Source organism: Acomys russatus, chromosome 19 (assembly GCF_903995435.1).
Source record: "Acomys russatus chromosome 19, mAcoRus1.1, whole genome shotgun sequence".
Classification (NCBI taxonomy): Eukaryota; Metazoa; Chordata; class Mammalia; order Rodentia; family Muridae; genus Acomys; species Acomys russatus.
The window spans coordinates 9,502,729-9,527,207 of record NC_067155.1 but is presented as its reverse complement, the minus strand read 5'-3'; the positions used below and the strand labels follow the sequence as shown (position 1 = coordinate 9,527,207).

At 40.3% G+C, this 24,479-nt stretch overlaps 3 protein-coding genes across 3 annotated transcripts; all 3 read left to right on the top strand.

The window, feature by feature from the left end:
* The first annotated feature begins 8,788 nt into the window (after positions 1-8,788).
* On the top strand, positions 8,789-9,700 carry LOC127203601 (vomeronasal type-1 receptor 4-like). The gene has a single exon (XM_051162426.1). The coding sequence runs from the start codon at positions 8,798-8,800 to the stop codon at positions 9,698-9,700; it is 903 nt and encodes a 300-aa protein (XP_051018383.1). The 5' UTR covers positions 8,789-8,797.
* A 6,710-nt stretch (positions 9,701-16,410) lies between these two features.
* Positions 16,411-17,313, top strand: LOC127203573 (vomeronasal type-1 receptor 4-like). The gene has a single exon (XM_051162396.1). It carries the CDS (start codon positions 16,411-16,413, stop codon positions 17,311-17,313), a length of 903 nt encoding a protein of 300 aa, XP_051018353.1.
* Positions 17,314-22,929: 5,616 nt separating this feature from the next.
* Positions 22,930-23,868, top strand: LOC127203069 (vomeronasal type-1 receptor 4-like). The gene has a single exon (XM_051161880.1). It carries the CDS (start codon positions 22,936-22,938, stop codon positions 23,866-23,868), a length of 933 nt encoding a protein of 310 aa, XP_051017837.1. The 5' UTR covers positions 22,930-22,935.
* Positions 23,869-24,479: the final 611 nt, after the last annotated feature.

Genomic DNA, 24,479 nt, shown 5'->3' with positions numbered 1-24,479 from the left:
GACTTTCTTCCCCCAAATTTTCTTCCCTCAGCTCATTCCAATACCCCAGCTTTCAACATCAGTAGACATTCTTTGAAAACACACCAGCTAAACAGAAATGCGGGGAAATTAAGATTACTAAAGATCTTCACCATTCCCCTTTTCCCCCAAATTCAATCGCTCAGGAACATCTTGTAAGTGAGTACATACCGTGTGTTTCTCCTGGGCTTGGGTTTCCTCACACAATGTGATATTTTCTAGTTGTAGCCCCCCAATCTTCATCATAAAAGTGTCTTTTCTCGGTCCATGGTGATTAACATATGGGGCCTACCATCCTTCAAAATGCTGAGAATAAGCTGCTCTGGAATACGCAGCTAAAAACCGAGTATCTATATCATGCCTCTCCTCTCAAGACTCAGGGATCATCATGGGAGACATAGCAGAAGGAGTCTAAGCATGCAGGTGGTAGATTATTCCAAGGAATCAGGTTCTGTCCAGACAGAACAGAGCACTTGTACACACGAATTCACTTGTTAGGACAGTAGGTACAAACCCTGAGAAAGATCAACCAACACCACAGCCCAGCAGAGAGGAAGGAGGTCAGGAAGACCTCCTATCTAGCTGAATAGATATTGGCTGCAGGTGGCTTCTGGGAAAGGAAGCGACAGACTTATACAATAGTTTGAGTTTTAGAGGCTAGCCAGGCTTCTATCTGTGCGTTGGCACTCGACACATACCAATTCATTAAGTAAGCTAAAGGGTTTTTTGTTTGTTTGTTTTGTTTTTTGTTTGGTTGGTTGGCTTTTGTTGTTGTTGTTGTTTTGTTTTGTTTTGTTTTAACACATCCAGGTTAAAGGAAACAGTCGTAGGTAGGAAAATCAGATAAAGACTTGGATGTGGATAATGTTGAGAGACTAGACTAAAGCATTTAAACAAGTACATAATAATCAAAGAAATATTTAGGACATAAGCGTTTTAAATCTTTTTTTAAAAAAAGAATATAGTTTATTATTGTTGGAAGTAGTCATTAATGCCTGCTACCCCAGGGACAGAGAGGTGTCTCTAACTTTGTCCTGAAACTGCCTCAGAGTTTCTACCATCTTTCACAGGAGACCTGGTCAGCCTTCAGAGATCATGAAAGCTCAGTGTCTTCTCGAAAGCACTTTTGTTCTTTAGCGACTGGAGACAATTCCTAATTGTTTTTTGAATCCCAAAGCCAGCACTGTCATTGCCATTGAGTTGAAATGAAAATTGCAGTTCAGGTGGGAAGTGGGATGGCATTGTCACAGGCCTCTACCTCAGGACTCGGGTGACTTATTAATGAGTCCCTGCTTATTATGATTCTGGGATGTGCCCAATGAACGCACCGTCCTGTGGAGGCAAGAATTCAGGTGAGTACACTGAATTTCAGTCTGAGTTACAGGGGAAGCAGAGAAGAGGCCTGTGTAGTTGCCCATGTCTATCTAGTATTGGAGACCTGCGGTAGAAACGGATCTGTTGAACAGACAGAGAAGGCAGGGGATTAATTCCGTAGGTAAGATGTTAGTTTAAAAAAAAAGAGAGAGCACACCTTACCTTGTGCCAGCCCCTGCTGATTCCTCCAATAATTTAAGTCCCTAACTGAGGGTGACCGTGCTTACCAACAGGCAACGCAGTCTATCTGTGAAGGTGCTGGAGGATTGTGGTAATGAGTCAATGTGATAACTCACATTACCTAACATGATATTTACACTCTCTTTGCATAATGGTTATTATAGTTGAACTTATGGTTGAACCATAGTTTCGCCTCCATAGGAAACATTTGACTTGAAATATAAGAAGCACACGGACCTGGAAGATATTGGACGTGAGTCCCATTCTGGGGTAAACGCTATTCTTATGTAAACATGTACTGATAAGTTATAGGTGCCGCAACTGGGTTTTGTATTGAATGACCAGTGGCAAAAAGGCCTGCTTTGAAACCTCCCTCTTGCACTCGGGAAGGTACCATAGAAGGAGACTTATGATATGAGCATCAGCAACGACAGTCAGGACCAAATGAGTCGTGAGTCATTTCTCCTGGTTGAATCATACTATACTCTTAAATGCAAACTGATGCCCTGCTTTCCGTAGCTATTATTGGTTTTCTTTTTTAAATGAAAATGAGGCTTTGTGCAGGGCAGAGCTGAGCTCTCCACCCCAGTTATATTTGTATCACGCTTAGTTCTTTATTTCAGTCTGGGCAACGTCAAAGTGTTCACAGATTTCTAATTCCCTTTCACACATCTCACATGATTCTCCTCTGTTTCAGTGTATTGTGTGTTTCATAGTAATGCATTCATCAATATAAAAAGCACAAAGTATATAGAGAATGTTAAAGGAAATGTTTTTAATAACTCAAATTTCTTCTAGTGCAATTTCAGCATGCATCTGAGTTTCATGTTGCATATTTTACAGACTAATGGCATTAGGAAGTAATTTGTTGTTACCAATACAAGCTTGACTCCTGCAATGAAAACAATGCATATTTCTGCTGGCATTATAAGTATCAGGTCTATATTATGCTTGTGAAATGCAACTCAGAGGTATGACAGTTTTCTCTCACATGACAGACCATATTTAGAATGCTGCATTTTAGTAAAATCTCAGAAGCTTCAGTAGCACTTGGCATTTGCATAATAAAAAATATTTCAAAATGAGAATTTATTTTTTAAAGATTTATTTATGTATTCATTTATTTATTTTTGTGCCTAAGGTTTTCCCTGAATCTATGTATGTGACTATAAAAATGCAATGCCAGAAGAGGACAGAAGAGGAATCAGGACCTCTGGAAATAGTAACAGGCCGATATGAGCATCCATGTGGGTTATGATCAGCAACCCAGGTCCTTTCGAACAGCAGCAAGTGTTCCTTATCACTGAGCCATCTCTCTAGTTCCTCCAAACAAAAACTGTTTACAACCAAAGTCACAAAATAAAAATCAACCAAGTGAACAGAATGTCAAGTGAGGAACATTTTTTTATTAATTTATTCATATTACATCTCAATTGTTAGCCCTTTCCCTGTTTCCTCCCATTCTTCCCTCCCTCCCATTTCTCCCCTTCTCCCCTCCCCTATGTCTGTGACTGAGGGAGACCTCCTCCCCCTATATATGCTCTCAGAATATCAAGTCTCTTCTTGGTAACTAGCTATCCTTCCTCTGAGTGCGACCAGGTCTCCCCATCCGGGGGACATGGTCAGAAAAGGGGCACCAGAGTTCGTGTGAGAGTCAGATCTCACTCTCCACTTAACGGTGGAGAGTATCATGTTCGTCGGCTAGGTCTTGGTAGGGGTTCGAAGCTTACTGCCTATATTCTCCTTGGCTGGTGCCTTAGTTTGAGGAGGACCCCAGTAACCAGATCTGCCTGTCATAAAGTTCTTCTTGTAGGTTTCCAGAACCCTATGGGTCCTACTATTTCGTGAGGAACATTTAAGACTAGAGTGCTTGAGGGAATTAGGTGACTGTGTTTGTACCACATTAGACATGTTTAAGATCTCCCAGTACAAAGAGCTTGTGGGTTTAAATAGATACTTACTTTTTTTGTTTCTAAATTCTGGTCTTGACCATGGAAATAAAAGTATCATCCACATGAGACAGTTACTAAGATCAAAGATGCCAAACTTATTGGACATATAATAATTCATAAACTGAATGTTGTTTGCCATTTACACACACAATTAATTTTTTAAAAACCTACATCTGCCATTTATTATAAGATTGAGGATGCAAGAGGAGGGAGTACAGGAAAAAGCAGTAGAAAGCCACAATGAAGTCTAACCTATAATCCATAGAAAGCAAAAGACCTATCATAAGTATGGAGATAAAATATTTATCGTGGCTCAGTACAGGATTCTGTGAAAACAAGAAAATACTCTGCATCAGAACTGCCTACATTGGCGGGACTTCAGAACGAGGAAGGAAAGCATCTCTCACAACCTGGCTGATAAGGTCCCTGAAAACTGATCTGGTGTGATCAATGTGGAAAACATTGGAAGAAGAAAAATTGAACAATGCAACTTACCACTTCTCTTTGAGATAAAAAGGTACTACACATTTTATTCGATAAGCAGAAAAGTTGTGGAGTGACTGGCTCTTTCCACTTACTACAGACACCTTATCTCTGGCTGATATTTCAGTCAATTTAAGGTACTGAAAGATAATAGAAGACAGTCAGCAATGGTTGAGGGAACTGGATACATGAGAGGCAGCTTTTGCTCTCTAGTTTGCTGAGTGGGTTAAGACTGTTTTCACTGTTAAGAAAGGCATAAAATCAGTGGGACCTCAAGCACCTGTATTGGTCTTTAGGTGCTGTGTTAATCCGCAGCATGAGACATGACTAGGTATTAAGGCTGCAGGATTTGAATAACACACATTGGTATGCATACAATAAAAAATGGGACAGCCTCTTTTAAAATTGTATTTCCCATAATAGCCATTGTACATCGAACTCTTCAGAAAAACGTAACAAAGTGAATATTCACCAGGGAGAACACTGGATGTCAGTGGATGTGACAAAAGCAACCACACTGCTCCTTCGGGTGCAGAATCTTATGGCTCTGAAGACGAACAGTCATATATAGGATTAAGCAGAGTCACCTCACAGATCTGAACACACAGGAGGAGTGCCTCAATGTGGTGGCTGTTGGTCACTGTTTCTTTCCTTTAGCATGTCCCCTTACTTCACTACACTGAATCAAATGGCGGGGGGTGGATACCAAAATACTCAAATCTCAAACACATGGTACAGATAGTCTTTGGTCGTTATCAATGAAGGTGTCTCAAGGGCCACGGCATGTCTTAGATCGAAGCATCTTGTCAATAATTGTAAGAGTTTCACTCCTCACGGATGTGGTGCAGTGGGTTCACTGTCATCATATTCCTGGGAATGTTCACAGCCTCTCAGTAAGCACAGCTCCAAGGAGATAAAGCTTTAAAGAGCTTCAAGGGATTCTGGTCTTTTACTTGACACTTGTTGAACAGTGTGTATCCAAAAGAATATCATATTCACGACGTGTATGTTCAGATGGAGCATCAGAAACACGAATATGTTTGTGATACTGTTGTGAGAACTTTTCACTGGACTTGCGCCTTGGTCACGATCAGTGTTCACAAATACTGGATGATGTGTGCTGGCATCATGGTATCAAACTGTGAGTTCATGAGGGTTATGTACAGACCTCAACTTCCAGTATCTATTAACAACCAACCTATATCTAAACAAAATTTCTTCCTCTCCTTCCGTCTTTTCTTCCTTCATTCCTTTCTTTTGATTGTGACATGACATGCACTCTTTCCAAATAATGAATAAAAAAAAAATCTTAACCATAACTTTCAATGGAATGTCACAAGAAAAGCACTTGGAACATAGTCGATACAGTACCAAAAAAACAAACAAAAAAACTATAAAATTCTCATATGCTTCCTTTAATTAACTAACCAAAACAGACCTCTGCTGCACGTTCAATGGATCATGCCTGTTTGTTAACATTTCTGAGGTTAGACCACATTTTACCTGTGTGGGGCTTTAATAAATGAACCCCTACATCAATAACTATTATACATTTGAAGTATTTATGAGTTCATATATGACTTTGTAAATGCATTCTTTTCTTGCTCAACAATGGCATTTAGAACTCTTTATAAGTGACCTAAAATTGTTTAGAGTTAGGGAAACACTTGAGAGTAACTCGCCAGATTGCCTTCATAGAAGGAAACTCACCCTTGTGGAATTTATCATTCAGTCATATTTGCTACAGAAAGATCAATTCAAGAGAGGCTTATAATTTTTATCCTTTTATTGTTTGTTTTTACTTTTTGTTATAGAACCTTTTATGTGAGGACTTTGATTTAGAAAAATGACAACTGGCATTGTGTTGGCTTGAAAAATGGCTGTGATGCAGAACCTCAAAGTCCATCATTGGTGATGGTGTTCGGGGTGGCCTGTCAGTCTTAGAATATTGCGTTCATCGGTGTCCTTCAACTTTGAGTGTTTTAGCTTAGCTGCTTTTCTTTGCACTTGGGGTCATACTTTGACTTTTTCCAAGGATGACTTTTCTCCCTCTTTAGCCTTCTTGTAAACTTAGTTTTCTTCAGTTGTCAGATACTGAGCAGAACTTCCAATAGTTTTTCTTGGAACGTCTGGGCAATATCATGATCGTGCCACTCCGGATCCCTGTGCTCACTGTTGCTAGAGAAGACATAGCTTCCTTTCATGACTCTTGGCTTTATTCCTCCAGTTCTCTATAGTAACTGGCTCCAAAGAACTCTAAAATATATTTCTTCCTTTTTATGTCCCTGTAACTATTATTGTTATTATTATTACTATTATTATTATTATTACTGTTTTTATTATTATTATTATTATTATTATTATTATTATCACCATCATCATTATTATGTAAAAGTTGCTATGTCTTCATTGGTCTTCTGCCAAATGCTTCATCTCTCAGTCTTGATTGCCAGCTTCTCCTCATTTCTTGAGCAGTTTTTTTTTCATCCTTTTCATTAAGACCTTTGTATCTTCTGCCTCTGAGCTTGTATTTTTAGCTCTTCCTCTTGGACTTGCTTAGCAGCCTACAGACAAACAATGCTGATCCAAATAGCTCTGCTGAAAGTTTGATGCCGAATGCTGCTCAATCTCCTGTTCTTACAGGCTGAGAGCCATGGTGTGCCTCTCGAGCACAGCAAAATCTTTGCACATTTTATTCGTGCTGTGGAACCATCAATGCAAATCTTGGCATGGGGGTTGCTTGGCCTCTGGTACATAGTAGCCTCAGTACATGGCCACCCGGAAGCAGCCACCAGACATGAGGCCATAGGAATTCCTAAGGCTGAAATTGATATGTATAATTCTATTTCGTGTGTAACAATTAATTGATCATGGGCTGCCACTGGTCATGAATGGGTCAAAGCTTCCATGACTGTTACTAGATATTACAGAAAGTCAAGTTGTGTGGTTATTCTCAAATTTGAGGTTGCTGGGGCACAGAGATTTCCCTCTTCTGTGTTCGCATGTCAGTTGGTGTTCTTGCTCTTGTTTCTTTAGGCCACTATGTTGAGACTTCATGGGAGTAGCCTCTCTGACATATCTAGAAGATGAAGTGACACAGCAGCTGTCTGTGCTTCTGACTATTATGGTCTGTCTTTCTGCCTCTTCTACCATAAAGGTCCCTGAACCTCATGTGCAGGAGCCAAGTTATAAATGGATCAACTGGTGCTTGGCACCAAGCAATCACATGTTTTATGTATTTCTGTCAGTTGTGATTTTTTTTCTAAGGATATTATTTTGCAAAAAGAAATTTTCCCCTAGGGTTTAGAACTACAGCAAGGAAGGATTGCTGGGATGGGGAAAGAAGCCTTTTTTAGGGGAGAGGCCCCAACTGGTTATCCAGTATCAAATGATGAACTCAGAAATCATGTACATACTAAGGGCATTATATAGACTGAGCAGAGATGCGTAGATTATACAAAGAAAACAGATCAGGGCAGCCACCAGTATTGCAGCACAGCTCCTAGGAGTTTCAAAGACCCATGGATGCTAGGAAAGCTTATGCCCTGGCAGAAAAGGAATCTGCATAGTCCACCATATCTCCAGAACCAATTAGAATAAAAAGGTAAGTGTTATGAGAAGATGCTTTTAAAAAGTGAACCCACGAAGCTGGAGATTAAGGTTGCCAAACAGAGCTGAGCGTAGCTGAGAATGAGGATCTACTTCTTCTCGCTGTTTCTCAGTCAGGAGGCCTCAAGGACGAAGGTCTTGCCTGATGAGCCATAGGGCTGCCTACACTGACAAGGGGGTGATAGGTAAGAATATGCTTCTCTCACAGAAACAGGGCAATACTGAGCAGGGCTGGCCCTAGGCTCCACAAGCCAATCCCCAGCCTGGAGGCATTGCCTCTGTTGCCTATGTTGTTTGCCTCACTTGGAAATGGAGAACACAGTACAGAGGCAAAGGAACAATTGGGAGGACTTGGAATTGAGTGTGATAGGAGCTCCTGATGTCAAATTCCCAAAACTATCAGTAAAAATACTATATCAAAAAAGGCAAAGAAGCTGGAAAACCCACAGGCTGGTTGACAGTTGAAGGGATACATATAGCAAGCAAGCAATTTAGCAGAACACATTTTTCCCTTGTCCCCTCCAGTTGATAAAAAAGGCTTGGGTACTTTCCCATGGGATTTTTATAAAAGGGGAAAAATGGGGGACGTGTATCAGTTTCAGGTTAAACAAAATATGGTTCTAGCTGAGACAAGGTGGAAGAACATTTGCCGTGTCACCAGACCATGGATAGATTCTGAGTAGTATTACAACTTTCACATTAGTTATGATTTAATTAAAGATACATAATAATTAATATAATTAAGATTTTGATCATTATTGAAACCGTCCTCTCTTACATCATAACTAGCAAATATGAGTAGGTTATGGAATTGTTGGTCTGCGATGTTGCTTTCTCACTGTTTTTCACAGGCCAACATGACCTTGTGCTGAATGTTGTTGCATATTCTATGAAACTTCATGGCTTTCCTTTGATCAATATGTCCACGTTAAGGAATTAAGTGATATCACTAAGACACAAGGAACCTAACTATGCTTGTCAACTTTTGGAGGATGTCTTTCCATGTCACGTAGCCTGGCCTTGAATTCCTGAGCTTAAAAGACTCTGTTTCAGTTTCACAGTAGCTCCAAGAGTTCCAAGGTGTCCTCTCCCTCCACGAACTACAGCATTTGTTTTTTATTCATTTTGGCCAGAGGAATATCCATGGTTGTAATCTCAAAGAAACTGTGTAGAATCCCAGGATGGACTTCTGGAATCTGGCCAACGGAATCATTTTCTTATTACAAACTACAATTGGAATTCTGGGGAATTTCTCTCTTATTTTCTACTATCTAATCCTTTACTACAGACAATGCACACTAAAGCCCACAGATTTGATTCTCATGCACATAATGGTAGCCAATGCCTTGATCATTCTCTCTTTTGGGGTGCCCCACACAATGGCAGCATTTGGGTTGAAGCCGTTCTTGAATGATTTGGCATGCAGGCTCCTAGTGTACACTCAAGTACTTGGCAGGAGTGTGTCCATTAGCACCACTTGTCTTTTGAGTGTATTCCAGGCCATGACCATCAGTCCCAGGGAATCTTGTTGGAAGGATCATAAAGCCAGATCTGCCAGGTACATTGGATGCTCCATTTCCATCCTTTGGGTCATCTCCATATTGACAACTTTCCTCTCCTGTGCGCACACATTTATCACTGTGAACAGTAAGAACATTACAAGAAAACGGGATTTGGGATATTGCTCTAGTGTAGAGCATAATGAAATCAGTGACCCACTCTATACAGCACTGATAGTGTGCCCAGAAATCTTTCTTTCTGTGCTAATTGTCTGGTGCAGCATGTCCATGGTTCTCTTTTTGTACAGACACAAGCAGAGAGTTCAACACATCCGCAGCACTCGTGGCTCCAGCAGAACCTCGCCCGACGCCAGGGCCACCCAGAACATCTTGGGCCTAGTGTCTACCTTCATGGTTTTTTATACCGTTTCTTCCATCTTACACGGCTGCATTTCTCTTTTGTATAATCATAATTGGTGGCTGCCGACCATCAACCGTGTCATTTGTCTGTGTTTTCCATCTTTTGCACCCTTTGTGCTTATGAATCCTTCCTCAATTTTGTCCAGGTTTATAAAGTCTGGATAAGAAATAAAAATTAATTAATCCTAACTTAAGTATTGAAATGATATGTTTCATGTGGTACCCAGTTTTTTTGTTGTTGTTGTTGTTTTGTTCTGGGGTTTTTTGTTTGTTTGGTAGCTTGCTTGCTTGGTTGGTTGGTTGGTTGGTTGGTTGGTTGGTTGGTTTTCTTTTTACTCACACATTACCATAAAAAGGTAAATACAGAAGAATGTTAACCAGGTAGCACCTCGTCTTTCTAAAGTTAAGCAACATGAGGGTGGGAGTTTTGTCAGTTAGTTGAATTAGCAGCTTAGATTATTCTATACTTAACACTTTCTCCTAAAATTTTCCTCTTGCTGACCTGCTATGCAGAGGAGCTGCAGATGAAATTGCCTGCCTAGTGTCTTTCATCCTGTCAGGGCATCTTTAATTTCAAGAAAGACTGAAACCGTAGCTGGCCATGAACTTGTGCTTCAGGAAACCCCAGTCCAGTCCTAACTGCTTCATCCTGCAGCAGTACCAAAAACCTCCTTTGGTCATAACTTGTTGGAGACAATAGTCCATATGACCAATGTTCAGCCATCTTGTCCAAGTCTGCACCTTTAAGTCTCTGTCTTTCCCAGAGCTTACCTTTCACCAGAAACTAGCTGAACCTGTCGTGAGTCAGAAGCGAAAGACAGATAGGGATGGAGTGACCCTGTTGTGAGTCTACAGTTAGACTAAAGCTAGATAAAGACAAAGCAAGATACCCTGTGTGGCAGGACATTATGACCCTGCCTGAAATTCCCCCTGTTTTGAGAAAAACCCGCAAATGCGTTGCTATAGCGATATGCTTCCCTCCCTTCTGAACTACAAAAGCTGCTGCCTGACTAATAAAGTTGAGAGTTTGATCAATCAGACTTGCTCTCCTTTCTTGTGTCTTGCATTCTTAACAGGTGACCTCCCTCCTGAGTTTTAGTCAAACCCCGCAGGTCAGATCAATAACTTCTCCAAAAGACTGCTTGCTCTTGATTCACAGAAATTCCTGCTGAGTTTCTCTGAACCTTTAGCAACAGTTCTCATCAATACTTTGCAAGAAGAAAACTACCTTCCCTATCTACGCAGCAAAGCAAAGCCACCCCATTCTAATGTTTTGTACCTTGTACAAAAACCAATTTGAAATCTAGAACTGTTTTCATGTTATCTTGGAATTTTCTTTGCTAGTAATTCATTGAGAATTTTTATATCTGTATTCTGCAGAGATATTTGTCTATATTTTTCTCTTTCTGTTGCATATTTTTCTTGATATTAACATCTGGGTAATCCTGGTTTCATCAAAAGAGTTTGGAAGATGACTTTTGGTTTTGGGTTTTTTTCCCTCACTGAGTTGAGTAATATTGGTGTTAGTTTTTGAAACGTACAGCAGCATTCTGCTCTGAATACATGTGGATACAGTGCTTTTTAGTTGAGACCTTTTTGAAATTTCTGCTTCAGTCTTTGTCATAAATTATGTTGCCGTAATTTTGTCAATTTCTATCCAGGTTCTTTATTTTGTTCCATGGATTTGACTGTTTTTCCGCCAGAGCCAAGTTCTTTTAACCATCATGTCTCTATAGTGTACTTTGAGGTCAAGTATTGTGACCTTGTAGGTTTGTTCTTAACCCTTAGCATTGCCTTAGTTATTTGTTTTGTGATGCTGTAATTATTCTAAATTTTTTTCTTGACTTGTATATTCTGGCATCAGAGGTTCTGATAAGTGTTGCATTAAATTTGTAGGTTAATATTTTTTGGAAAAATATTTTATTGAAAGGTTATTGATTTTTTTTCCGCTGATAACCTATCTTGGAAGTTATTTTCCATCTTTTTAGTCCTGACAGCTTTTCCCCATCTTTTCTCCCAACAAGATATGCTTTCTTTCTGCCTCTCATCAGAAATGCAAACAGGTTTATAAGGGACAATAATAGCATATAGTAATTTAAAAAAAAATGAATACATCAGAGTTGGAGAAAAGAAAGAAACAAGGGAAATATGTCAAGAGAAAGCATAAGAATCAGACACTGTCTCCTCTAGTGCCTGAGATTCGATCCACCCAGTCTCATATTCAGCTAAACAGCAAGAAAGATGCTGTGCCCTCCCTTTCCTCACAATCCTCATCCCCAATGCCTTTCCAAGACTTTCTTCCCCCAAATTTTCTTCCCTCAGCTCATTCCAATACCCCAGCTTTCAACATCAGTAGACATTCTTTGAAAACACACCAGCTAAACAGAAATGCGGGGAAATTAAGATTACTAAAGATCTTCACCATTCCCCTTTTCCCCTAAATTCAATCGCTCAGGAACATCTTGTAAGTGAGTACATACCGTGTGTTTCTCCTGGGCTTGGGTTTCCTCACACAATGTGATATTTTCTAGTTGTAGCCCCCCAATCTTCATCATAAAAGTGTCTTTTCTCGGTCCATGGTGATTAACATATGGGGCCTACCATCCTTCAAAATGCTGAGAATAAGCTGCTCTGGAATACGCAGCTAAAAACCGAGTATCTATATCATGCCTCTCCTCTCAAGACTCAGGGATCATCATGGGAGACATAGCAGAAGGAGTCTAAGCATGCAGGTGGTAGATTATTCCAAGGAATCAGGTTCTGTCCAGACAGAACAGAGCACTTGTACACACGAATTCACTTGTTAGGACAGTAGGTACAAACCCTGAGAAAGATCAACCAACACCACAGCCCAGCAGAGAGGAAGGAGGTCAGGAAGACCTCCTATCTAGCTGAATAGATATTGGCTGCAGGTGGCTTCTGGGAAAGGAAGCGACAGACTTATACAATAGTTTGAGTTTTAGAGGCTAGCCAGGCTTCTATCTGTGCGTCGGCACTCGACACATACCAATTCATTAAGTAAGCTAAAGGGTTTTTTGTTTGTTTGTTTTGTTTTTTGTTTGTTTGGTTGGCTTTTGTTGTTGTTGTTGTTTTGTTTTGTTTTGTTTTAACACATCCAGGTTAAAGGAAACAGTCGTAGGTAGGAAAATCAGATAAAGACTTGGATGTGGATAATGTTGAGAGACTAGACTAAAGCATTTAAACAAGTACATAATAATCAAAGAAATATTTAGGACATAAGCGTTTTAAACCTTTTTTAAAAAAAAGAATATAGTTTATTATTGTTGGAAGTAGTCATTAATGCCTGCTACCCCAGGGACAGAGAGGTGTCTCTAACTTTGTCCTGAAACTGCCTCAGAGTTTCTACCATCTTTCACAGGAGACCTGGTCAGCCTTCAGAGATCATGAAAGCTCACGTCTTCTCAAAAGCGCTTTTGTTCTTTAGCGACTGGAGACAATTCCTAATTGTTTTTTGAATCCCAAAGCCAGCACTGTCATTGCCATTGAGTTGAAATGAAAATTGCAGTTCAGGTGGGAAGTGGGATGGCATTGTCACAGGCCTCTACCTCAGGACTCGGGTGACTTATTAATGAGTCCCTGCTTATTATGATTCTGGGATGTGCCCAATGAACGCACCGTCCTGTGGAGGCAAGAATTCAGGTGAGTACACTGAATTTCAGTCTGAGTTACAGAGGAAACAGAGAAGAGGCCTGTGTAGTTGCCCATGTCTATCTAGTATTGGAGACCTGCGGTAGAAACGGATCTGTTGAACAGACAGAGAAGGCAGGGGATTAATTCCGTAGGTAAGATGTTAGTTTAAAAAAAAAGAGAGAGCACACCTTACCTTGTGCCAGCCCCTGCTGATTCCTTCAATAATTTAAGTCCCTAACTGAGGGTGACCGTGCTTACCAACAGGCAACGCAGTCTATCTGTGAAGGTGCTGGAGGATTGTGGTAATAAGTCAATGTGATAACTCACCTTACCTAACATGATATTTACACTCTCTTTGCATAATGGTTATTATAGTTGAACTTATGGTTGAACCATAGTTTCGCCTCCATAGGAAACATTTGACTTGAAATATAAGAAGCACACGGACCTGGAAGATATTGGACGTGAGTCCCATTCTGGGGTAAACACTATTCTTATGTAAACATGTATTGATAAGTTATAGGTGCCGCAACTGGGTTTTGTATTGAATGACCAGTGGCAAAAAGGCCTGCTTTGAAACCTCCCTCTTGCACTCGGGAAGGTACCATAGAAGGAGACTTACGCTATGAGCATCAGCAATGACAGTCAGGACCAAATGAGTCGTGAGTCATTTCTCCTGGTTGAATCATACTATACTCTTAAATGCAAACTGATGCCCTGCTTTCCGTAGCTATTATTGGTTTTCTTTTTTAATTGAAAATGAGGCTTTTTGCAGGGCAGAGCTGAGCTCTCCACCTCAGTTATATTTGCATCACGCTTAGTTCTTTATTTCAGTCTGGACAACGTCAAAGTGTTCACAGTTTTCTAATTCCCTTTCACACATCTCACATGATTCTCCTCTGTTTCAGTGTATTGTGTGTTTTATTGTAATACAGTAATCAATATAAAAAGCACAAAGTATATAGAGAATGTTAAAGGAAATGATTTTAATAACTCAAATTTCTTCTAGTGCCATTTCAGCATGCATCTGAGTTTCATGTTGCATATTTTACTGACTAATGGAAGTAATTTGTTGTTACCAGTACAAGCTCTGCTCCTGCAATGAAAACAATGCAAATTTCTGTGGGCATTGTAAGTATCAAGTCTATATTGTGCTTGTGAAATGCAACTCAGAGGTATGACAGTGTTCTCTCACATGACAGACGATATTTAGAATGCTGCATTTGGTTACCAAGAAGAGACTTAATACCCTATGAGCATAGACAGGGGGAGGTAATCCCCCTCAGGAACAGTCATAGGGGAGGGGAATAAGGGGAAAATGGGAGGGAGGGACGAATGGGAGGATACAAGGAATGGGATAACCATTGAGATGTAACAAGAATAAATAAATAAATAAATAAAAATTTTACATGCAAATAAAAAAATAGAATGCTGCATTTTAGTAAAATCTCAGAAGCCTTACCAGAACTTGGCATTTGCATATTAAATATGTTTTTTTGGCATTTGCATATTAAATAAACCTTTATTTCAAAATGAGAAGTTATTTTTTAAAATTTTCTTCATGTATTATTCTTTATTTATTTTTGAGCCTAATGTCTTGCCTGGATCTATGTATGTGACTATGAAAATGCAATGCCTGAAGAGGAGAGAAGAGGATTCACAACCTCTGGAAATAGTCACAGGCAGATATGAGCATCCATGTGGGTTGTGATCAACACCCCTGGTCCTCTCGAACAGCAGCAAGTGTTCCTTACCACTGAGCCATCTCTCTAGTTCCTCCAAACGAGAACTGTTTACAACCAAAGTCACAAAATAAAAACCAACCAAGTGAACAGAATGTCAAGTGAGGAACATTTAAGACTAGAGTGTTTGAGGGAATTAGGTGACTGTGTTTGCACCACAGTGGACATGTTTAAGATCTCCCAGTATCCACTCTGACACAAAGTGCTTGTGGATTTAAAGAGACACTTACCTTTTCTGTTTCTAAGTTCTGGTCTTGACAATGGAAATAGAAGTACCATCCACATGAGACAGTTATTAAAATTAAAGATGCCAAACTCATTGGACACTTGATAACTCATAAATTGACATTGCTGCTTGCCATTTGTATACATAACTAACAAAAACATTTGCCATCTCTTATAAGATTTAGGGTGCAAGAGCAGGGAGTACAGAAAACAATGGCAGAAAGCCACAATGAAGTCTAACCTATAATCCACAGAAAGCAAAAGATCTATGACAAAGTATGGAGATAAAATATTTATCGTGGCTCAGTGCAGGATTCTGTGAAAACGAGAAAATACTCTGCATCAGAACTGCCTGCGTTGGGGGGACTTCAGAAGGAGGAAGGAAGGCATCTCTCACAACCTGGCTCATGTGCAGGAGCTGAATTACAGATGGTGGCACCAGGCAATCACGTCTTTTATGAATTTCCATCAGTTGTGATTTTTTTCCTAAGGATTTTATTTTGCAAAAGGAAAATTTTCCCTAGGGTTTAGAGCTGCAGCCAGGAAGGATTGCTGTGAGGGGGAAAGCAGCCTTTTTTAGAGGAGAGGCCCCAACTGGTTATCCAGTATCAAATGATGAACTCAGAAATCATGTACATACTAAGGGCATTATATAGACTGAGCAGAGATGCATAGATTATACAAAGAAAACAGATCAGGGCAGCCACCAGTATTGCAGCACAGCTCCTAGGAGTTTCAAAGACCCATGGATGCTAGGAAAGCTTATGCCCTGGCAGAAAAGGAATCTGCATAGTACACCATATCTCCAGAACAACTAAGAATAAAAAGGTTAGTGTTATGAGAAGATGCTTTTAAAAAGTGAATCTACGATGTAGGTTATGGAATTGTTTGTCTGCGATGTTGCTTTTTCACTGTTTTTTACAGGCCAATATTACCCTGTCCTGAATGTTGTTGCATTTTCTATGAAACTTCATGGCTTTCCTTTGACCAATATGTCTAGGTTAAGGTATTAAGTGGTATCACTAAAATACATGGAACTTAACTATGCTTGTCAAAATTTGGAGGAGGATGTCTTCTTATGTCACGTAGCCTGGCCTTGAATTCCTGAGCTTAAAAGACTCTGTTTCAGTTTCACAGTAGCTCCATGAGTTCCAAGGTGTCCTCTTCCTCCACGAACTACAGCATTTGTTTTTTATTCATTTTGGCGAGAGGAATATCCATGGCTGTAATCTCAAAGAAACTGTGTAGAATCCCAGGATGGACTTCTGGAATCTGGCCAACGGAATCATTTTCTTATTACAAACTACAATTGGAATTCTGGGGAATTTCTCTCTTATTTTCTACTATCTAATCCTTTACTACAGACAATGCACACTAAAGCCCACAGATTTGATTCTCATGCACATAATGGCAGCCAATGCCTTGATCATTCTCTCTTTTGGGGTGCCCCACACAATGGCAGCATTTGGGATGAAACCGTTCTTGAATGATTTGGCATGCAGGCTCCTAGTGTACACTCAAGTACTTGGCAGGAGTGTGTCCATTAGCACCACTTGTCTTTTGAGTGTATTCCAGGCCATGACCATCAGTCCCAGGGAATCTTGTTGGAAGGATCATAAAGTCAGATCTGCCAGGTACATTGGATGCTCCATTTCCATCCTTTGGGTCATCTCCATATTGACAACTTTCCTCTCCTGTGTGCACACATTTATCACTATGAATAGTAAAAACATTACAAGAAAATGGGATTTTGGATATTGCTCTAGTGTAGAGCGTAATGAAGTCAGTGACTCACTCTATGCAGCACTGATAGTGTGCCCAGAAATCTTTCTTTCTGTGCTAACTGCCTGGTGCAGCATGTCCATGGTTGTCATTCTGTACAGACACAAGCGGAGAGTCCAACACATCCGCAGCAGCCATGGCTCCAGCAGAACCTCCCCCGACTCCAGGGCCATGCAGAACATCCTGCTCCAAGTGTCCACCTTTGTGGCTTTTTATACTCTCTCCTCCATCTTACAAGGCTGCACTGCTCTTCTCTATGATCACAATCGGTGGCTGATCAACATTAATCGTTTCACTTCTCTGTGTTATCCATCTTTTGGACCCCTTGTTCTTTTGAATCCTTGCTCAATTTTGTCCAGGCTTATAAAGTCTGGATAAGAAATAACAATTATTTAATCTTATTTCAAGTATCGAACCAATATGCTTCGTGTGGTATCCAGAGTTTTATTCACACATTACCATTAGAAGGTCAATACAGAACGTTAAGCAGGCAGTGCCTTGTCTTTCTAAGGTTAACCAACATGAGTGTGGGAATTAGCAGCCTAAATGACTCTGATCACACTGTGCTTGGCTCATCGTACTGTCAACTCTTTCTCCTAGACTCTTCTTCCTGCCCATCTGATGCCCAAAGGGAGCTAGCAAAGAAGCTGATGGCTAAACTGAAAGCAATTTCATCCTGCTAATTTCATTAGCAGCTTTCATCCTGTCATGACATCTTCGATGCTTGGTGATTTCACTGAGAGGCTGAGTACCCTAAAGTCTAAGTGCAAGAAAGACTGAAACTATAGCTGGACATGAATTTGTGCTTCAGGAGACCTCAGTGCTGCAGACACAACTGCCTCGTCCTGCACCAGTACCAGAAAAACACCTTTGGCCATAACTTCTCCAACAGACTGCTTGCGGTTTCACAGAAATTCCTCGGTAGTTTCTCTGAACTGCTAACAACAATTCTCATCAAGATTTGCAAGAAGAAAAACACCTCCCCCATCCACATAGCAAAACAAAGCCACGCCACTCTTTTATGTTTTGTACCTTGTACAAAAATTGAACTTTAAAATCAATCATTGGTTTTGATGTTCCTTGAATTTTCTTTGCTAGTATTTCATCGAGAACTTTTTACACCCATCTTTGGCAGGGAGACCGGTCTGAAATTGTCTCCTTTTGTTGTGTAGTTTCCTGATTTTAATACCCTGGTTAATTCTGGTTTCATCAAAAGTGTTTGAAAGAATCTTTTCCTTTTCTGATTTTTTTTTCTCACTGATTTGAGTAGTATAGGTTTGTTTCGTTTTGTTTTGTTTTGTTTTGTTTTGTTTTTTAATGCCTAGCAGAATTCTGCTGTGAATCTACCTGGACACAAGCGCTTTTTAGTTGAAACATGTTTAAAATTACTGCTTTAGTTTTCATCATATATTAGGTTGCCAGAATTTTGCCAATTTATATCCAGTTTCTCTGTTTTGTTCCACGGGTTTGACTGTTTTTATGCCAATGTGAAGTTGTCTTTATTACTACGGCCCTGTAATATACTTTGAGGGCAAGTGTTCTGATATTCTAGGTTTATTCTCAACCCTTAGGATTGCCTTAGTTATTTGTAGTATTTGTGATGTTATACTAACTCTAGATTTCTTTTCTTCATTTGTAAATTATGACACTGGAATTTGATAGACGTTGCATTAAATCTGTAGGTTACTACTTGGCAGGGGGAGCTCTCTCATTGAAAAGACTTTTTCTTATTTTCTCTTTTGTTTTGTTTTTGTGTTTATTTGCTGTTGTTTGTTTGTTTTTGAGACAGGGTTTCTCTGTGTAGCCTTGGCAGTCTTAGACTCACTTTATAGACTAGGCTGGCCTCAAACTCAGACATCTGCCTGCCTCTGCCTCCAGGAGTGCTGGGATTACAGGCCAGCTGAGTTGTGTTTTTTTGTTTTGTTTTGTTTTGTTTTTGTAATGGGTCTTGAGCATTGTTTTCCATCCCTCCACTCTCTACAGTTCTTTCTCGCCTCTCCTTCCAACTAGTTATACTTTCTTAATGTCTATCATGAGACTACAAACAGCTTTCTAAGGGATAATAAAAACATAAGATAAATTTAAATTTTTTACACATTAGACTTAGAGAGAAAACAAAGAACAGAAGTGAAGTGGGTCAAAAGAGCAAAATAATCATACGGTATCTCTGATAATCCTTGAGATCCAATCCACCTAGTCTCATATCCATCCAGCTCCGTAGCGAGAAAGCTGCCGCGGCCTCCCTTTCTTCCCTGTGCTCGTCCTTAGTGGTTCTCAAATACCTTCTCCCGCCAATTCATGCCGATATTCTCGCTTCCAACACCAGCAGGCATCCATTGGAAACATACCAGCTAAACAGAAATGCGGGGGCGGAGGGGGAATTAAGCATACTGAAAACCTTCATCAACTCCCCTTCCCCCCATAATCCAATCCCCCAGTCTAATCCTTAAACTGCAAAAGGACACCAGATGCCGCCGTCTCCACACACCCCCATATCTTGTTTGTGACCCACAGATCATCTACTCCTCACCTCCCTCCCACTAGTCATCACTTGATTTAACCGCCCTCCCAACTCAAGCAGGCACCTCCTGGTAACCCACAAATCATTCCTACAATAAAACCACGTATTTCGGCTACCAACCTTTTCTACCCTGTCTCCCGAGATCTACACGCCCCACCACCACCAGTTTCACCCCCAGGCTCTGCATCAAAACTTCTACAACAGTCTTCCGTTTCACTGTTCACATCTCATGTGAGTCCCATAGATCGTCCCCTTCTTCTTCTTCTTCTTCTTCTTCTTCTTCTTCTTCTTCTTCTTCTTCTTCTTCTTCTTCTTCTTCTTCTTCTTCTTCTTCTCTCATTTAAAATTATTTTTTAAAACGTATTCACTTTACACCCCAATCTTAGCCCCCATCCTTTGTTTCTTCCTGGTCCCACCCTTCCTCCCTCCTCACCCCCCATTCTCCTCCCCTAGTCCTCACAGATGGGGAGCCCTTATCCCCTACCAACTGGACCCAGCCTGTCAAGTCTAGTCAGAACTGTCTGAATCCGCTATGTCTCCGGCATGATAAAGCATCCTGCCAGGGAAGTGCTCAAAGTGCAGGCAACAGAGTCTATGACAGGGACAGCCTCTGCTTTCCTGAATAAAGGACCCGTATGGAGACTGAGCTGTCTATCTGCTCAATCTGAGTGGAGGCCCTAGGTTCTCTCCGTACAAGGTCCTTGCTCAGTGCATTAGTCTCTGCAGCCCACCCTGGGCCCAGATTTATTGGCTCGGTTGGTCTTCTTGTGGAGCTCCTGTCCATTCTGGGACCTTCTATTCCTCACTCATCTCTATAGGACACCCTGTGCTCTGCCCAAACTTCGGCTGTGAGGTTCAGCTGCTTTGATCCCCTGCTGGGTGGAGTTTTTCAGAAGACAGCTATGGTAGGCTCCCATCCTGTTCCCTCTATTCAACTGCTACAAGGGTCTTTTCTATTTGCCCGTCTGAGTGAGAATTAAACATATTTCCCATGATCCTCCACGTTACTTAGCTTCTTTAGTTCTGTGGACTGTAATATGGTTATCCTGTGTTATATGGCTAATATCTCCATATAAGTGAGTACATACCAGGCATGTCCTTCTGGGTCACTTCACTCAGAATGATCTTTTCCAGCTCCAACTATTTATCTGCAAATTTCATAATGACCCATGTTTTTGATAGCTGAATAGCATTCTTTTGTGTAGAGATGACGGTTTCTTTGTATATTCTTCAGTTGAGGAACATCTGGGTTGTTTCTAGATTCTGGTTCTTATGAGTTAAGTGGCTATGAACATAGTTGAGCAAATGTCCCTGTTGTATGGTGGAGCATCTTTTGGGTCCATGCCCAGGAGTGGTATAGCTGGGTCTTGAGGTAGAGCTGTTCCCAATTTTCTGAGAAAGTATTCAATTGATATCTAAAGTGGTTGCAAAGTTTGTATTCCCATCATCAATGGAGGAGTGTTCTCTTTTCTCCACATCCTCGCTATCATGTGCTATCACTTGAGATTTTTATCTTAATCATTCTGATGGGTATAAGTTGGAATCTCAGAGTTGTTTTGATTTGCATTTCCCCAAGGATGTTGAGCATTTCTTTTTCTTTCTTTCTTTCTTTCTTTTTTCTTCTTTTTTTTTTTTTTTTTTTTTTTTTTTTTGCAACAAAATCAGCGAGGATTATATTTACTAACAGCAGAGAGGCGCAGTCTTTGTCTCTTCCTCAAAGAGGAATATTGCTTCTATGTCAACCAGTTAGTTACAGTAAAAGACAAGATCTGACAACTTCAGACAGATCACTAAAGTCATAAGAAACTGTTGATCCTTGACAGTCCAATATAGAGTTGAATATTATCTTTCTTAACCCCACATCTCCTCCTTTTCTTTTTAAATATATTTTATTAATTTATTCATATTACATCTCAATTGTTATCCCATCCCTTGTATCCTCCCAGTCCTCCCTCCCTCCCATTTTCCCCTTATACTAGAGCCATCTGTATAAGGAGCAGTGTATATATTGTCTTCTCATGCTATTCCAACACGTTAGTATTTCCTGTTGCATTTGGTGCAGAGTAACAGTGTGAGTTAATCCTCTGCAGTTGCCACTTTATCTTCTACCTCTGAAATGCTAGCAATGCATATTTCCAGTGCCTTCATAAGCATCAGGTCCATCTTGTGCTTATGAAACCAAAATGGGGGATGCGACAGCTATCATGTCAGACCACACATAGAACACTTTATTTTATTAAAATCCAAAACATTTTACTTGCACTTGGCATTTGCCTATGAAATAAAACTCAATTCCAAAATGAATCTTATTTTCAAAAAGATTTACCTGTCTATTGTTATTTTGTGTGCATGAATGTTTTGCCTGAGTGTGTGTGTGTGTGTGTGTATGTGAGAGAGAGAGAGAGAGAGAGAGAGAGAGAGAGAGAGAGAGAGAGAGAGAGAGGGGAGAATGAGAATATATCTGTATTAAGCAACTGCCCGAAGAGAATCACTTCTCACAGAGCATTCATGAAAGCATTTTACAGGGGACTTTTAAAGGCAAGTAACCCAGAAAAACTACATCCTAGCTAGCAGTGGAAAGGGGTGAATAATCCAAACAAGCATTTTAACTGAAGCCCAAAACATGCAGTTAACTGGAGGATGCTGACCCCCAGCTTCTAGACAGGTATTAGGGTACTTAACCATATGACTTCTGATGAAATAGTTAAAAAGAGGCCAAGCAATTTTCAGGCTGAACAAAAGATGGCCCCAGATGAGACAAAACTGAGAAACCTTTTTCCTGTCAAGACCACCGGCATATTTTGATTGGTATTATAAATATCCAATTATTTATATTTTAATTATAGTGGTGACTATACAGTAAAAATTGATGTGTTTGAAGTTTGTGATCGTTATTGAAGCTGTCTTACTTTGTGACTAATCAAATATCATTATACTCGAGGAAACTTGCATTTGTTTGCATTGGACAGTCACGTTTCGTTGGTTCTCACAGGTCATCATCATCACCATCACATCATCCAGAATTATGCATTTTGAATAAAAGCAGGTAGCTCCCTATGAGCATATACAGAGGGAGGAGGTCCCCCTCAGTCACAGTCATAGGGGAGGGGATAAAGCAAAAGTGGGAGTGAGGGAGGAATGGGAGGATGCAAGGGATGGGATAACAATTGAGATGTAATATTTATAAATAACATATATTTTTTTAAAAAGCAGGTAGCTCCCCTTCCATAAATATTTGCATTCTACGGCACTAAGAAATCTCAAAGTGACATACGTGGAAACTAACAATTCATGTCAATATGTTGGGGATGAGGCCTTTTTGTGTGGTCTAGGAAGACCTTGAACACCTGAGCTTATGGGATCCTTTCTTTCAGTCTTTTGGTAACTCCATGGATTAAAAGGCTTCCTCCTCCACATCAAGCTGCAAACTTTTGGCCTCGTTCATTTGGCCAGAAGAATACCTTTGGCCAAATCACAAGATGGATTTCTGGAATCTGACAGTCAGAATCACTTTCTTGTCGCAAATCACAGTTGGAATTCTGGGGAATGTCTCTCTTCTGTTCTACTACCTAGTGCTTTACCTCAGAAACCGCACATTAAAGCCCACAGACTTGATTCTCATGCACATAATGGCGGCCAATGTCTTGATCATTCTCTCCTCAGGGGTGCCCCACACAATGGTAGCTTTCACGTGGACGCGGTTCTTGAATGATTTTGGATGCAGGCTCCTAATACACATTCAAGCATTTGGCCGGACTGTGTCCATTGGCACTACCTGCCTTCTGAGTGCCTTCCGGGCCATGACCATCAGCCCCAGAGGATCCTGTTGGAAGCATCATAAAGTCAGAGCTGCCAAGTACATTGGCTGCTCCGTTTCCCTCCTTTGGGTCTTGTATATGTTGATAAATTCCATTATCTTTGTGTACCCATTTATCCAAAGACATAGCAAAAACATGACCAGAAAACTAGATTTTGGAGACTGTTCCATTATAGGGAGTGATGACATCAGTGACTCTCTCTATGCAGTCTTGGTGGTGTGCCCTGAAGTAGTCTTTGTGATGCTCTTCACCTGGTCCAGTACCTCCCTGGTTGTCATTCTGTACAGACACAAGCAGAGAGTTCAACACATCCACAGCTCTCGTGGTTCCAGCCGAGCCTCCCCTGAGTCCAGAGCCACCCAAAGCATCTTGATCCTGGTGTCCACCTTTCTGGCTTTTGATACTCTCTCCTCCATCTTAAAAGGGTGCATTGCTTTTTTGTATAATCACAATTGGTGGCTAATGACCATGGATCACCTCACCTCTCTGTGTTTTCCCTCTTCTGGACCCTTTATTCTTATGAATCATTACTGTTTTGTGCCCAGACTCCATTTTGTCTGGAGAAGAAATAACTCTATTATTTTAAGTATGTAAACAATGTTTTTTTTTAGCAATGTCTAGTTTTTTATTCACCATCATCCTCAACATGTCAACTTATGTCCTTGGTCTCTGTTAAGTTATGTGTACTTATCTATTTGTGTTAATGCTAGTGACAAGTTGTTTTTATCACTATGGCTGTGTCACTATGACACTTTAAAGTCAAGGGCTGTGATCTTTCATCTTTTTGTTGTTGTTGTTTTGTTTTTTGTTAGTTTATTGGTTGGTCTTATTTTTGTTTTTGTTTTTTGAGACAACCAGCTTTTCTCTTACCCCTTAGGATTGTCTTCGCTCTCTGTGGTATAGGCTGGCTTCATATTCATATAAGTAGTAGTTTTTGTCTCAACTTGTATATTATGACATCAGAATTTTGATAGGCATTTCATTAAAGCTATAGCTTAAATTTTTAAAAATATCATTTCATTGAAACAATATTTTTTCTCACATAATATATCTTGATTATGATTTTTCTGCCTTCCACTCCTTTTGGTTCCTTCCTACCTCCTGTCTCTCTTCTCACAAATTCCCTTTCTGTCTCTCATTAGAAAAAAATCAGGCTTCTAAGGGATAATAAAAAAATAAAGATGAATCAGAAACTAATACATCAG